This window comes from Halichoeres trimaculatus, unplaced genomic scaffold (genome assembly GCF_033239565.1).
Source record: "Halichoeres trimaculatus isolate MK-OKI-2021-1 unplaced genomic scaffold, fHalTri1.1 fHalTri1_scaffold_23, whole genome shotgun sequence".
Taxonomy (NCBI): domain Eukaryota; kingdom Metazoa; phylum Chordata; class Actinopteri; order Labriformes; family Labridae; genus Halichoeres; species Halichoeres trimaculatus.
In genome coordinates this window covers 18,631,844-18,646,714 of record NW_027437201.1, presented here as the reverse complement: position 1 = coordinate 18,646,714, position 14,871 = coordinate 18,631,844, and the positions used below count along the sequence as shown (strand labels likewise).

The 14,871-nt window shown below is 47.2% G+C and overlaps 1 protein-coding gene across 3 annotated transcripts in view; it reads left to right on the top strand.

The window, feature by feature from the left end:
• srcap (Snf2-related CREBBP activator protein) overlaps nt 1-13,538 on the top strand; it is a 28,776-nt gene extending 15,238 nt beyond the window's left edge. For all 3 annotated transcript variants that reach the window (XM_074663790.1, XM_074663792.1, XM_074663791.1), the window contains exons 16-33: nt 257-586; nt 707-893; nt 1,011-1,180; nt 1,868-2,019; nt 2,109-2,318; nt 3,102-3,266; nt 3,404-3,553; nt 3,646-3,975; nt 4,301-4,476; nt 4,562-4,875; nt 4,957-5,159; nt 5,996-6,165; nt 6,281-6,477; nt 6,585-6,699; nt 7,077-7,202; nt 7,300-7,476; nt 7,569-7,652; nt 7,782-13,538. In XM_074663790.1, coding sequence (XP_074519891.1) covers nt 257-586; nt 707-893; nt 1,011-1,180; nt 1,868-2,019; nt 2,109-2,318; nt 3,102-3,266; nt 3,404-3,553; nt 3,646-3,975; nt 4,301-4,476; nt 4,562-4,875; nt 4,957-5,159; nt 5,996-6,165; nt 6,281-6,477; nt 6,585-6,699; nt 7,077-7,202; nt 7,300-7,476; nt 7,569-7,652; nt 7,782-12,230 — 7,705 coding nt within the window. In that variant the 3' untranslated portion in view covers nt 12,231-13,538. The remainder of the gene's footprint in view (nt 1-256; nt 587-706; nt 894-1,010; nt 1,181-1,867; nt 2,020-2,108; nt 2,319-3,101; nt 3,267-3,403; nt 3,554-3,645; nt 3,976-4,300; nt 4,477-4,561; nt 4,876-4,956; nt 5,160-5,995; nt 6,166-6,280; nt 6,478-6,584; nt 6,700-7,076; nt 7,203-7,299; nt 7,477-7,568; nt 7,653-7,781) is intronic.
• The last annotated feature ends 1,333 nt before the right edge of the window (nt 13,539-14,871 follow it).

Here is a 14,871-nt window from a genome sequence, read left to right as displayed (position 1 = left end):
GTCTGATGGTCACTACAACTCCAAATCGATGTTTATGGTTCTCTGAATTTGCTGGGAGAACAGAGAGCAGGCATTTTACCACAGTTGCAATATAACCTGAATAAGGTGACAGCTTGTTTCCCTCAGAGAAGAAAATACAATACATCACATAAAGACGAGAAAGCTCAGACCTGAAGGTTTAATATCTTTTCTGTTGCTTATTTCTTCTTCTTTGGCAAATATATGTAACCATGAGAGCTGATTTCTCTTGTTACAGCCACCGGCGCCTGCTGCTGACAGGAACCCCTCTCCAGAACAGCCTGATGGAGCTGTGGTCTCTGATGCACTTCCTCATGCCCCACGTCTTTCAGTCCCACCGAGAGTTCAAAGAATGGTTCTCCAACCCGCTGACAGGGATGATCGAAGGCAGCCAGGAGTACAACGAGGGCCTGGTCAAGAGGCTCCACAAAGTGCTGAGGCCCTTTCTGCTCAGGAGGATCAAAGTGGACGTGGAGAAGCAGATGCCCAAGAAATATGAGCATGTTGTGCGCTGTCGCCTCTCCAAGAGACAGCGATTCCTCTATGATGACTTCATGGCTCAGGCATCGTAAGTTTCTACACTGAGAAACTACAGAAAAGGGAATCAAGAGAGGATATAAGTCACAGGAAAACGTGAAGAAATTCTCCCTTAAAAGACTCTTTAGTGATTTTTCTTTCTCATCCACAGGACCAGGGAAACATTGGCGAGTGGTCACTTCATGTCGGTGATAAACATCCTCATGCAGCTCCGCAAAGTGTGCAACCACCCCAACCTGTTCGACCCCCGACCCATCCAGTCCCCCTTCATCACTCAGCCCATTGTTTTCCACACGGCCTCCCTGGTGCAGGACGCCCTGGAGGTCTCCCCTTTGAAGGTTTGCATTTTACATAAAGAAAACAAAATCCTCTGTCATATCTATTGTGCAGAAATCTCTGTCTCAGAAAAGTATTTTGATTTAAAAAGACAAAAAAAATGTTTTTTCTTTCCTCAGCGCTGTGACCTCTCTATGTTTGACCTTGTTGGCTTGGAGAGCCGTGTGTCGCGGTACCAGGCAGATGTGTTCATGCCACGCCACAAGGTTGGCCGACAACTAATCCAGGAGATTGTGGAGTCCCCTGAACCCTTACCAAGACCTAAGCCAGTGCGCATGAAGGTCAACAGGTAAGCAGCTCAGCTCCAGATGAAAAATGGATTTTGTAAGAAAGAAGAAGTTCATGCACAGAATGCTGAAAAGTTTCTACTAAAAATCTTTCTAAATAAATCCATCTTTGGAGAAATAAAGCCAAAAATTAAAAGTAGAACACAAATTGGGAATTTGGTGATAAAAAGAGGAGCCTATTTGCTGTTTTTGGCCTCTGAGACAAACAGTTTTCACAGTTTTTAAGCCAAACCAAGCAGACTCCACATATCTGAGCGTATCTTTCGCAGGCCCATGTTCCCTCATTCATAACCACTTTGTACTGTACTGCACTGAAGGAGCAGCTTGAGTTAAGTGCTTTGTTAAAGGTCACCTCGCAGTTTGTCCAGACAGCCGATCAAGCTTGATTAAAGCCTGTTAGGTCAGTCAGGCAAAGCTGAACAACGTGTCGTTCAAAGTTTGTTTGGCAGGGTCATTCATGTCTCACTGAAAAAAAACTACCTGCTTTTTTTTTTCTTATCTGCATCAATAAAGCTTAACTTAACACCATGATGAGTATAAAAGGCTAAACTTTTTAAGCTAATACGTAAAGTAAAAGTGCCATTAGGAAGCCTTGATGGATAAATTTAAGTTTCCGACTCCTGCTGAGTGAAACTTTTGTTTCATAATGCTCTGTTTGAACCTTTTCTGTGATGATTTATTTGTTTTAGGATGTTCCAGCCACCTCCTAAATGTGATAACCGACCAGTCCTTCTCATGAACAAACCCACCTGCTCAGTGCCCCCTGCAGCACAGACCCCCAAACCTGCACCAGTCACTGAAGCCACCTCAACGACTGCTCCTGCTCCTGTTGTCCAACAAGGTGTGTAAAGGCAAAAATCTGAACACTGAAATCTTGAAAATATGATTTTGTGCTTATTTTCTCTTTGTTTATCTTTATGTATTTTTCAGTGGTGTGTTCAGTGACGTCCACTCCCCCTCCTCGCCCATCCATGCACCTGACGGCTCAAACTGCAGTGAGATCCAGCGCTCCAAAACCTATCCTGACAGTACGACCTCCGACTGCTGCCTGCACGGCTAACATCCCAGCTCACCCCAGTCCTGGAAACGTCCTGCCACAGAGGGTTCTGCTCAGCCCGGACATGCAGGCTAGGTTACCCTGTAAGTACGACTGTCCCCTGATTGGGACGTTAAACATTCAGCTGATAAATTTCTGAAATAGAATAGAATAGAAAAGAATATCGTTACTTTATTGATCCCAAACTGGAAAAATGTTGTGTCAGCAGAAATCGATGGAGTCAGTAGAAAAATACAAAAAAAAAAGAATGAAATAAAATAAATACATAAAAACTCTAGTTACAATAAAATACAACAATAAGGATTGTGAGCGGTATATACTCCAGCTATACATTACGTCACCACTAGTTTCAAAAAGAGAAATACAATACAGCATTAAAGCAAATCACACAATCTCTGGCACATGTCCTAAATTTAAAAAATGATTCAATAATTTCTCATTTTTTTCAACAAGTTGGCCTCGAATAACTGCTGTTTCTTGTTGTGGAAGTGTCGATAAACCTGCCTTTAGTTTCATTTGTTCTTTAAAGCTTTATTCCTCCCCAGCTTACATAATTTCTGTAAAAATGTAAACTACAACTGATAAAGAGTGGATGGCAAAAACAACTGAAAGTTGCGATAAAGTCTTAAAACTTTTTGAAAGGTTTTTGAAAAAGTCTTAAAAAGGTATTGGAATCAACCAAGAGTGAAATAAAATTGTTGCAGCTGTAGGATTCTGTCAGAAAACTGCAAAAGGTTCTCACTTCCGTTCCTTATCAAGCACTGTGGAGCTAAATGCTAATAATGAATGACTGATGTGCTTAAATGTGCGTAGCTTTTGCTCTGAACTGAATCTAACGTGAGTTTTCTTCATTTTTCTTCCTACAGCTGGTGAGGTAGTGAGCATAGCTCAGCTGGCCTCTCTGGCAGGGCGACCTGTGTCCTCATGTCAGGGCAGTAAACCCGTCACCTTCCAGCTGCAGGGCAACAAGCTGACTCTGTCTGGAGCGCAGATCCATCAGGTCCCTGCAGCTCCTGCACGGACAGTTCAAGGTACGTGTTTATTTTCTGATTTCTTGATTTGACTCAAATTAAACCACAATAATTACATTTCTGCACCTCCCATGTTTAAAACTGTGATTTTTAATGATGATGTAGTTATTAAGGAATCTTGTTTTCCTCTTGTGCAGGTAATGTGATGCACCTTGTGTCCAGCGGGGTGCAGCATCACCTCATCAGCCAGCCGGCTCAGGTCACTGTGCAGAGCAGCGCCAACACGCTTCCTGGAGCCTCCACTGCTTTACCTGCCAATCGACTCCCTCACAGCGTCACCCCTCAAGGTTTTACTCCTTTTTCTCCTCACCCTCTCTCGACACATCTGTTTGTGAGAAGTGTGTGTGTCTGACTGGTGGTGTGTTTCTTGACCCCTCAGTGGCCCCATCCCTGGTGAGCAGCCCGGGCGTCGTGAAGATCGTTGTGCGTCAGTCAGCAGGCAAGGAGGGCGGGCCCGTGCCCACTCTGGCAGTAGCTCCTTCCCCTCGTGTTGCTCCTCAAGCACCTCCTTACCCTCACCCTCATGCCACCACAACCCCTGTCAGAAACACTGCTCCACTGCAGATAGCCCAGCGCACCCCTGGTCCTGCTACCGCCCACTACACCATAGCTCCTCCAGGAAACCCTAGCTCCACTCCCAACCAGCCCCACTCTCCTCGTCCTATCCTCAAAGTAGTGCAGCCTCCTGCAGCGAGCGCAGAGCAGCCAGGTGAGAGGAGGAGCTCCAGCATTTCTCTCCAAACTGCTCTTTTAATGAACAGAAGTGAATCAAGTGACCACAGCTGCAGCTGACCTGCCTGATTCAGTTGTTTTTAAATGTCTTTATGAACAAAGAGCCAAGCTAATAGATTTAAAGAGCTTTAAATGCATGATTTCCTTTAGTAGAGCTCACACTTGTCTGTACTTGCTGAGTAAACTGACTTTTTTTAGCGTTTTAAGTAAAATAGTGCATAATAAAATCCTACACACAGTTGAGTGAAAGTGGGAATGCTAAAACTCGCTCTTTGTTGACTTTTCTCGTCTCTTTCATTTAGCTCCAGCTCAGGTGACCGCCTCTGTCTCCAAGACTACAGCAGCACCCCGGGAAAACAGCAGCAGCAGCACCAATCAAACACCGGTTAACCCCAAGCCAAGGCCCAGTACAGCACCAAAATCCTTCCCTCCTCCCAGAAAAGTGCCTCGTCCACCTCCTCGTTCTCCTTTCCACATGGTGAGCACCAAAAAAACAAATGCTTTGAGATCTTTTTCATGCTGTTTGAGCCCAGTTTGACGTCTTGTCTCCTTGTACTCTACAGTCATGGCTGGCGGAGAGTAACAAGCAGCAGCGTAACAGCAAACTGGATTTCATCAGTCGAGTCAACGAGCTCCGCTGTGGAGCGAAACCCGTATTTGGACAGGAGGTTTTGGACTTCCTGACTTTTCTCCCTGGCGACCATCCCTCGCCGAGCGCTCTGACTCCTCAGAGGGAGTGGGGCCGCTCGGGCCACAGCAGCTGTCTCTTTGCACAGCAGCGAAACAAAAGTGACTACTGGTTTCAGAGCCGTGCTGTGAGTAAGGCGATCCAGAGCATCGAGGAAAGGCTGGAGCTGCTCCAGGACATCATCGACAGGTAGAAAACTTACTCTAGATAATCAAAAGCTCGACTGAAGAGGGAAGTTTTGTTTAATGCTTTTTATTCTTCCTGTTGTAGGTTTACATTCGTAATCCCCCCTGTGGAGGCTCCTCCTATTTCCATGCACTGCTGCCATCCTCCGCCCTCTCTGAGCCACAAACAGGCCGTCTTCTCCTCCACGCTATCAAGTCAGGTCGCACCACTGAGCCGCAGCCTTCATCGCATCCAGTGTTACATGAGGACCCAGTTCCCCGACCTGAGGCTCATCCAGTACGACTGTGGTAAGTTGATGTCAAGTGCAGCAGTTGGCCAAAAACCTTTAAGTGATACTCCGGGATGGAACAAGTTGGGTCCTATCACAAGGTTTAGGGCAGAAATGACCCCTACAGCAGTGTTTTTGTGCAGCTGAAGCCCAGGGCGCTCGCACCAAACACCCCCTCCCTGCTCCTCTGCCGGTTTCCTCTGCACTCAGACGGGGCCATATTTTACTTGACCAAAAAAAACAAATAAACGGACTCCCACAGAAAAAATCTGATATCGGTCTGCATTCACGCTTTATTTAGAGAATTTTCAGCGCGTTACTTTCACACAAAACCACAGCTAAATGAGGCTCTAGTTCTCATCGTGTCGTAAAGCAGCGTTACCTCCGCTGCAGAGCCACAGCTGGCTACGAGGCTCTCGCCGCTTAGTGTATCAGTCCGCGTGTGCGGCGTGCCAGATCTAAACAAACGCAGGTAGTCTGCCAGGACAAAGAGACACGATGAGAACTAGAGCCCTATTTAGCGGTGTTTCTGTGTGAAAGTAACGCGCTGAACATTCTCTAAATAAAGCGTGAATGCAGACCGATATCAGATTTTTTCGGTGGGAGTCTGTTTATTTGTGTTTTTGGTCAAGTAAAATATGGCCCCGTCTGAGTGCAGAGGAAACCGGCAGAGGAGCAGGGAGGGGGTGTTTGGTGCGAGCGCTCTGGGCTTCTGCTGCACAAAATCACTGCTGTAGGGGTAATTTCTGCCCTAAACCTTGTGATAGGACCCAACTTGTTCCATCCCAGAGTATCACTTTAATGCTGCTTGTGATGAGGCTGAAAATAACCTTTTTTTTTTTTAAATGTGTGCAGGAAAGCTGCAGACTCTCCACACTTTGCTGCGGAAGCTGAAGACAGGAGGACATCGAGTGCTAATCTTCACTCAGATGACGCGTATGTTGGATGTGCTCGAGCAGTTCCTGAACTATCACGGACACATTTACCTGCGTCTGGACGGCAGCACTCGGGTGGAGCAGAGACAGGTTAGTGTTATATAACTGTAGTTAGCTGATTTTATCTCCTTAGCAGCAGAATATATCATCTTGTCTTGCGTTCACAAAAAAAGTCCAAGGGGACTCATCAAGCCTTCTCTTTCAGGCCCTCATGGAGCGCTTCAACGCAGATCGTCGTATTTTCTGCTTCATTCTTTCGACTCGCAGCGGAGGCGTGGGCGTGAACCTGACGGGTGCCGACACTGTTGTTTTCTACGACAGTGACTGGAACCCCACCATGGACGCACAAGCACAAGACCGCTGCCACCGAATCGGGCAGACGAGAGACGTCCACATCTACAGGTGACAGCATCAAAGCTCCTTTTTACAAAAACTAAAGCGCTTTCCTCACATTTCTGAAGGGGAGAATAAGGAAATGCTTTTATAATTTTTTTCTGAAATCTCTTTAGGCTGATCAGCGAGCGCACAGTGGAGGAGAACATTTTAAAGAAAGCCAATCAGAAGAGGATGCTGGGAGATATGGCCATTGAAGGAGGAAACTTTACCACTGCCTTCTTCAAACAGGTAAACATTTCCACTGAACTCAAGGTGAAAATAAATCTGTGATAGTATCAGACGTGAACATAAAGCTGTGTGCTCGAAACTGAAAAGCCTGAAAAACTACAACCTCATAAATGAAAAGAACAACAGGCTGAGCTCTTTCTCTCTGTTATTCGGATATTTCTGCTCACTCTTTAAAGTAAAACCTCTTACGCTGCCACATTTTCTAATTCATGCTTTGAATAAGTGACGGCTTTAGCTCGACTGCTGCTTTTGGTTTGCTGTTGTTGTGATAATGTCAGGTTATTAAGCGAGTTCAAGTGCCACTTATTTTTGTTTTGTATTTCTCCGTCTTTTTTTTTCCTCTGCTGAATGCTTCTTGTGTTTCATTTGTTCCTCAGCAAACCATCAGAGAGCTGTTTGATATGAATGACGGCGAGAAGAGAGAGGTGGCGGTGGAGCTCTCTGTGCCACAGGCCGAGGAGGAGGAGGGCGTCAACAAACAGAGCACCACCATCCTGGAGCAGGTCAGAAACTTCATACAAGCCAGATACTGAGATGTTTCCCTCACATTCATGTCTGTTAAGTATGATGGAATAATAACACATCTTGATTTTGTTGCAGGCGCTGTGTCGTGCTGAGGATGAGGAGGACATCGTTGCAGCCTCTCAGGCCAAAGCAGAACAGGTGGCAGAACTAGCAGAGTTCAACGAGAACATACCGTTAGATGATGGAGGGGAGCAGGAGGAGGTGGAGGAGCTCTCGAAGGCCGAGCAGGAGATAGCCGCCCTGGTGGAGCAGGTAAAGACTGAATACTGAATATCTGCAACAAAATCTACAGAGAAGTTTTATTCCTGCGAGGTTAACTCAGATTTTTTTCCATCTCTTTACAGCTCACGCCCATTGAACGCTACGCCATGAACTTCTTAGAGGCCTCACTGGAAGATGTTTGTAAAGAGGAGCTGAAGCAAGCTGAGGTGTGTTCACATTTTAATCTTTGATCATCTCGCACCTGCAGCACAGAGCTTGAATTTGCTGCAATATTTGAATGCTTCACAAACTTTTTTAAGCGTTAAAATCTGTTGTGCCTTTCCTGTGCCCCTCAGGAGCAAGTGGAAGCTGCCCGCAAAGGTCTGGATCAAGCCAAGGAGGAAGGTCTGAAACTCCACGCCTCATCTGATGATGATGAAGATGACTTTCTGTCACCGCCAGCCTCTGTGGAGCCCGCTCAGCCAGCTCCAGCTCGCCGAGGCCGTAAACCCAAGGACAAGGACAAGGTCGTCACCTCGACAAGGACCAGCGGTCGGCTGCGTGGGGCCTCACCTGACGCAGAGCCCGAGCCTACGCCCCCTCGAGAAGTGCCTGAAAGACTGCGTGGTGGTCTGAGAGGACGAGGAGCTGCCAAAGACACAGGCACCGTGTCTACTCCCTCGCCTCGTTCAGACCACCACAGAACTTTCTCATCAACCAGACTTCAAGACTCAAGATCGTCAAAGGCTTCATCTCCTGCCAGAGATCACCAGACCATCAAAACCAGGACTTTACCAAACCGCTCCCATTCCAGTCCAGTGCCTTCCCCTCCGACCGCCTCCCACTCTGGAGGGAAACAGAGTGCAGGAGAGACTGAGAACAAGAACTCCAAAGCAGCTAAAGAGGAGAAAGACGTGGAGGGTGAGAGGAGGGTGTCCGAGTCCTCGCTGGACTCCAGCTGTCTGGTGGACGACAGCAAAGACCACGGCGCCATGTCTCCCCCCTCCACTAGCTCCAGATCGCCTCGTAAGCGCCAGTCAGCAGACGGTGAAGTCCTTCGTGGTCTGGTTGAAGACTCCCCATCAGCCAAAGTCTTGCGGAAGCTTCCGGGGAGGCTGGTCACGGTCGTGGAGGACAAAGAGCCGAGAAGGAGGAGGCGGAGAGGAAGTGGGACAGGAGGCGGAGCGTCTTCAGAGGAGGCGTCTGCAGAAGACAACACTGCCGGAACTGCTGAGGAACCAAACAAAGACACAAACGCATCCCCGAGCTCTGACAGCAAAACTAAAGTCGGCAAATCTCCTCAGGACCAAGACTCTACGACCAGTCCACCTGTGCACCCACAGCCTGTCAGAGCTTATCCTCCTTATTCTCCGCCCTACCTCTCCCCTGACATGCCCGTGCTGAGGAACCTCCCTGTACGCCGCAGGCTGGAGACTGAGTCCCGCATGGCTGCTCAGATGGGAGAGCAAATGCAGCATCTGGGCCGAGGACGTGGAGGGAACCAGTCTAAGAAGGCGGATTCAACACCAGGAAAAGACTCTTCTACAGACTCGGGTGCAACGTCTCTGAAAAGGAAAAGGGGCCGGCCCCCTAAGACTCCTCCTAGGTTATCTGAGTCTGAAAACCCAGTGAGTCCTTCCCCACAGCCCACCTCACCAAGCGAGGAGGGGAACCCCCCTCTCTCCCCAAAACGTAAGAGGGGTCGTCCTCGCAAAGACTCAACAACCATGCCAGATGGTGTCAGCGAAGAACAGACCTCTACGAATGAAACCCCCACTACTGACGGATCTGGTTTATCAAAAACTGATGTTAGCGCAGAGCCAACAGGCCTGTCTGAGACCCCTGCAGCTGCTCCCATCACTACAAATCAGGCTGAGCCTACCAAAGCTAACAAAACAGACACTAAGACTGAAGCCACTGATCCAAATCCAGCTCAAGCTTCCACAACAGCTACAGATCAAACTCTCCCAGCTCCAGCTCCAGCTCCAGCTCTACCTGCCCCTCCTCCTCCTCCTCCTCTACCTTTCCCTGAGGTCACCCAAGTCAAGGAGTCAGCTCCAGTTTCTGCTGAATCAACCCAGACTTCTTCTGTGTCCTCCACTGCATTTTCCACAACTTCCACCGCGCCTGTCGTTGCAACTTGTACAACCACAACCCCATCACCAACTGCCAGCGACGTCAAATCAGCTCCTTCAGATGTCAAACCTTTACCTGTGGTTTCTACGGCTTCCAAAGCTCCCACAGAGCCAGCACTTTTAGTTTCTTCAGATGTGACAACACCAGGAACCCTCTCTGCCAGAGTTACCACTGTTGCCATTGCTAACACGGCACCATCATCAGAAATAGTCAAAGCTGCGCCTGTAAAAACTGTTCCAGCTGAAATTCCTGCAGCAAAGATTGTCCCACAAACCCCGTCACATGCAACATCTGCAGCCCAGACCGTTTCAGATTCAGCTCCACCTAAACCAGTCTCAGTATCTCCTCCTGCTACAGCCCAAGCTTGTCCTAACACAACAAGTCTGAGTACCATTCCCACCACAAGCCCATCCACTGCTGTCAGGGCTTCTGCTGTGTCTCCGGTAGCAACTTCGTCATCGTCTTCTGCAACTTCAGCGCCATCTTCTACAGCCCAAGCAAGAACAAAAGTAACGGCAACGCAAGTTCCAACTAAACCAGTCCAGACTCCACCAGCCACAGTAGCTACAGCTGTCTGCAATCCTCCCACAACGTCAGTATCTGCCACTTTAACATCCACAGCTAAGGTGGAGACGGTGACAGTCTCATCACCCCCATCAGAGGCAGTCAAGGCATCGAGTCCTGCAGCAGCGGTCCCCCTGAAAGAGCTCACGACTTCAGCCACTCCAGCTGCAGAAAAGACTGTCGTAATCCCGCCCCAAATCACAACACCGCCACCAAGAGTCACATCAACACCACCCCTGGAAAAAACAGATAAAGATGCAGCAGAGACTTCTAAAGAAGCCAGCTCCACACCAACGCCTCTGTCAGCTCCCCCGATCAAAACAACCCCACCTGTTTCAAATACAGACACCACCTCCCTTCAAACACAGAGCCCCACTTTGAAGGATGTCAGCAAAGAGATCTCAACACCAGAACAGGAAGAGGTCCAGACCAAGCCACAGACATCCACTCCTCCTCCTCCTCCTCCTGTTGCATCTGATCAACAATCTGCTGAGACTAAAAGCGACTTGGAAAAGGTGACAGATATGGAGGTAGATCCTGTTCAGGCTGAAGAAAAGACTCACAACGAGAAGGAAGACATCTGTACGTCTCTGTCTAAAAAGAGGAGGGATCAGACCAAAGAATCTGAATCCAGTAAGGAGGATCCAGGCAGGAACGAAGCACCGTCAAAGACTGCCCCCCAGAAAGAAGAACTCAAGCAGGAAACTGTGACTCCAACTCCAGAAGATCTGAAAACCCCGCTCCAGAAGCGGCCTCTCAGTCGGCAGAGCAGCCAGGAGTCGACGCGCTCCTCTTCGCCATCATCTGGGTGCTCTACGACAACCCTCACCCGTCACGCTCATCACAAGAAAACTTACGAGAACAGACATCCAACGAAGAAGAGGAGAATGGACGTCACATCGGAGCCAGGAGAGCAAGAGACAAAGGATGAGGTGAAGGAGAAGAAAGAGGAAAGCACTGAGAAGGAAGTCACTGCATCCAGGAGAAGACGGTCAAGATCTCCTTCCTCCTCCTCATCGGACTCTGACACCAGTGAGAGCAGGAAGGAGCACCGGTTGACCCGCTCTGCAAAACGTAGGCTCGATCAAGAAGGAGAAAGAGGAAACAACCGGCAAGGAAAGAAACCTGCGAACAGCTCTGAGAGAAACGCATCAACCAACACCAACGCATCCACAGGTGGAGAGTCTGGAAGTGATACGTCCTCAGTGAGGATCACGAGGAAGTCTGCAGGATCTCAGCCTCCACAGGAGAGTAAAGCTCAGACCAACAGCACGCCCCTGCTGCCTCCTGAGCCTGAAGTTCTTGGAAAGAGGTGCTCAGCCCTCAATGCTGCAGCCAAGCTCCTCGCCATGAAAGGAAGAGTCGACACCCCAGGTCACACGCCTCGGAAAGACTCCGGGTCTAAGGCTGCTGGGACTTCCCCTGCCCCCTCTTCTGATAAGAACCAAAAGCAAAAAAGCAAAAGCGTACCAGCCTCTCCTCAGAGTAATTCTGTCAACGCTACTAACAACAAAAGCAGTGTAAGCAAACCCTCCACACCAAATCAAGCCAGCCGCTCTGCTTCCCGCTCCACCAGACAGTGCCCCGGCTCTCTGGTTCCTCCTCTGGAAGCCGAGTACAAAAGACCGAAAGCAGAGGAGAAAGAAAGAGGGTGCAGGAAGTCATCAGGGTGCAAGGAAGGAGAGACAGAGGCCCAGCCATCATCCCGGGGTCACAGCGCCTGCAGCAGCATGAGCAGTGACGGCGAGGGCGACGGACGCAGCAGCAGGAGCCGCAGCAGCAGTAACAGCAGCCAGCGCACCCACAGCATCAGCTCCCAGAACACCGAGCACAGGGAGTCCCGCGCCGCCTCCTCGGGCAGCGAGCGCAGCTCTGAGCGAGCAAAGAGCAGAGACAAGAAAGACAAGCACGGCCACCAGAGGGAGAGTCGGCAGGAGAGCAGGAGGTCTCATCGGCTCTCGCAGGAGGTGGCCAGCAGTTCAGGAACTGAAGGCACGCCGGACAGGGTGCTGCGGAGTGTTGCCGCACTCGCTGCAGTGCAGGCCCGGTCACCAGCAGCCAGCACCCGCTCCTCCTCTGGTCCACATCGTCACAACAAGACATGATCGAGTGCCAAAGGGAAACACGGAAGCAAGAGTGTACGATCAGGAAGCACGTCACGACCTCCAAGGTTGCTGCTTTGTCTGCACTCTGATACACGCAAGGGAACTGAGTGCTGCACAAGCCAGGGACCTCCCTGCCTCTTGGGCCCTCTCCCTTTCCAATTGGAGCTGGACCCCTCACCGGCTCAGTCTTTGTCAGCTGGGGGAAGGCTCAGGGATGCCAGACTGAGAGAAAAAACGTGGCGCATGTGTCGCTGTGTGTCCACAGACTGACTGAGAGACGACAGTGGACTGATTCACCACTGGGACTTGAGGGGGAAGAAGGTGCAAGAGAAAATAGAGGAAAGTTGTTAGTTGACATTCTGTACTGTAAACTTCAGAGACTGGATGCTCAGATCTTATGTGTTAAGATGGATTATACAGCGCCCTCTCGTTGGGGTTCAATGAAAAGTCATCGGTGTGACATTAAACCTTTGGAGTGACCAGTTGTATTGTAAGTTGGAGGTTTTAGAAAGTTTGCTTTTGAGAATTTTGTCAGCTGTCCTGACTATTGTTTCTTTGTAGTCAGTTGATAAGTTATGCATATTTTATCATTTCTTCCAGGGTATTAGGAAGAGAACTGATCTGTCAATGTGATCTTTGCTGCACTATGCTGGAGCTTGTCTTTGCTTGGGCCCTTTTTTCATGTCGGTTTCTGTTCAATGGATTCATTTTTAAATCCAGCCTTGCATTTCTCATTTGCACATCTGATAACGTGGCCCTCTGCTTTTGAAGTACATTGTGTTGTAGTTCAAAGTTTTTACATCTACTACACTTATTAATTGATTCCTGGTACCTCACAGTGTATCTCTGCTGTTGGGAAATGTATTAATTGAAGTTGAAAAGCATCTTGAGGACAGGTCGTGCTCTCAGCTACAAACACGGAGCGAGAAATGGCTCTTTCCTGATCTACCAAAAGGCAGTTGTTGTTATGGTCCAGTTTGTCATGTATTTATACTAAAAGGGCAAGTAAATGTTGAAATTAAGAGTGCCTCTTTGGCCAAATGGGTTGAACCTCTGATTGCCTTGTGAAGCACCTGAAGCAGGGGTGTTGAGCTTCTCATTAAAAAAAAAAAAAAAAAAAAAGCCAAACGAAAAAAAAACAAAATCAACCAACCAACAAGAAGACGACAAAAGCATCATCCTGTGCATCAGTGCTACCAAATTAACTTTTATTTTCACATGAAGTTTTTCTCACCATCACTTCATCGCTCTTAGTTCATGTAAAGAAACTTACTTGGACAAAATGTGAATAAAATAACTGGTACAGTTCCAGATGACTGTAAATTGTCGATTTACGTTTGGACTGGTCAAAGCGACTCGGAGCAAAACGTGATATATTCGGGGGGGAGGAAGCGGGGTCGGATAGTTTATGGTGATGGTCTTATTTTTGATTTGTCTCTTCATTTGTTGCATTCCTTTGATCCCTTGTAATTCCACAATGTTTTACTTGAAAAATTAAGACAATTACAGTTGAATAAAAAGACCAAAAATTAGACATGTTTTATTGTTGGAGACTTTTGTTTCAAAGCGGAGGAAAAGGCAGAATGAGTCAGACTTCTTTGTAAAACGATTGTGCAAAAAGATGAAGCAGGAGTGGCTTGAATATTCTCCTTGTGTGTGGCAAGAATTTCAGGCTGTTTGGATGCAAATTTTTACTGGATAAGATTAATATTGGGGGATATATTTATAGTGTTTCTTTTTCCAATGTGGAAACATGCTTTAATTTAAAATTACATCTTTAAAAATAGAAACATTTAACTTTCAGAGCTGTCAAACTTAAAAGCTTAACTTTGTCTTTTTTTACATGGAGAAAAATGGATCTGATTCTGCAAAAACTTAACCTATAGGTGATAAAATTCAGAAATAAACCTCTAAATCTATTCATTAGATTAGAAAATCTTTATTGTTCCCGAGGGGCGATTTGTTTTGCAGCCAACAGAAACAAGCAAACAAGCAAGAAAAAACATACATGTGTTGGTTAGTCTGACTAACTCATGGATTAAATCATGGACAGTGAGTTGAAAAGTAAGAAAAAATAGATAAAAACAACACTGTATAATTAAGAACAATATGCAATGTATGCAAAAGGCAGCATTTGTCTGTATTGTCTATATTATTTAAAAGGCCCAACAAATAATAATTTATGCAATATTATCAAAAATGTCTATAACTTATTTAAAAAACTAACAGCTGATGGGACAAATGACCTTAGGTATCTATTGCATTTTGCCTTCCTAACATAAGCAAATCTCCTCCCTGTCGGCAAAAAACCTGGTTAAGATCATTCAAGTCTATGCCAACAATCTTCCTGCAAAGTTTGACAATATTTCCCAGCTTGTTTTTGTTTGCACTGCTAAGGTTACCAAACCAGCAGATCATTGCAAAGGTCAAAATGGACTCAACAAAGCATGAGTAAAACATTTTTAAAAGAGATTTGTCAACATTTAATCACCTTAACTTCCCCAGGAAGACCAACCTCTGATTGGCTTTTTTACAAATAGTATTGGTGTTAGCATCAAAAGTAAGTTTTCTATCAAGGATGGTTCCTAGATATTTATTTTCTGTCACAGACTCCACAGCTGCCTCATTGATAAATGTTGGT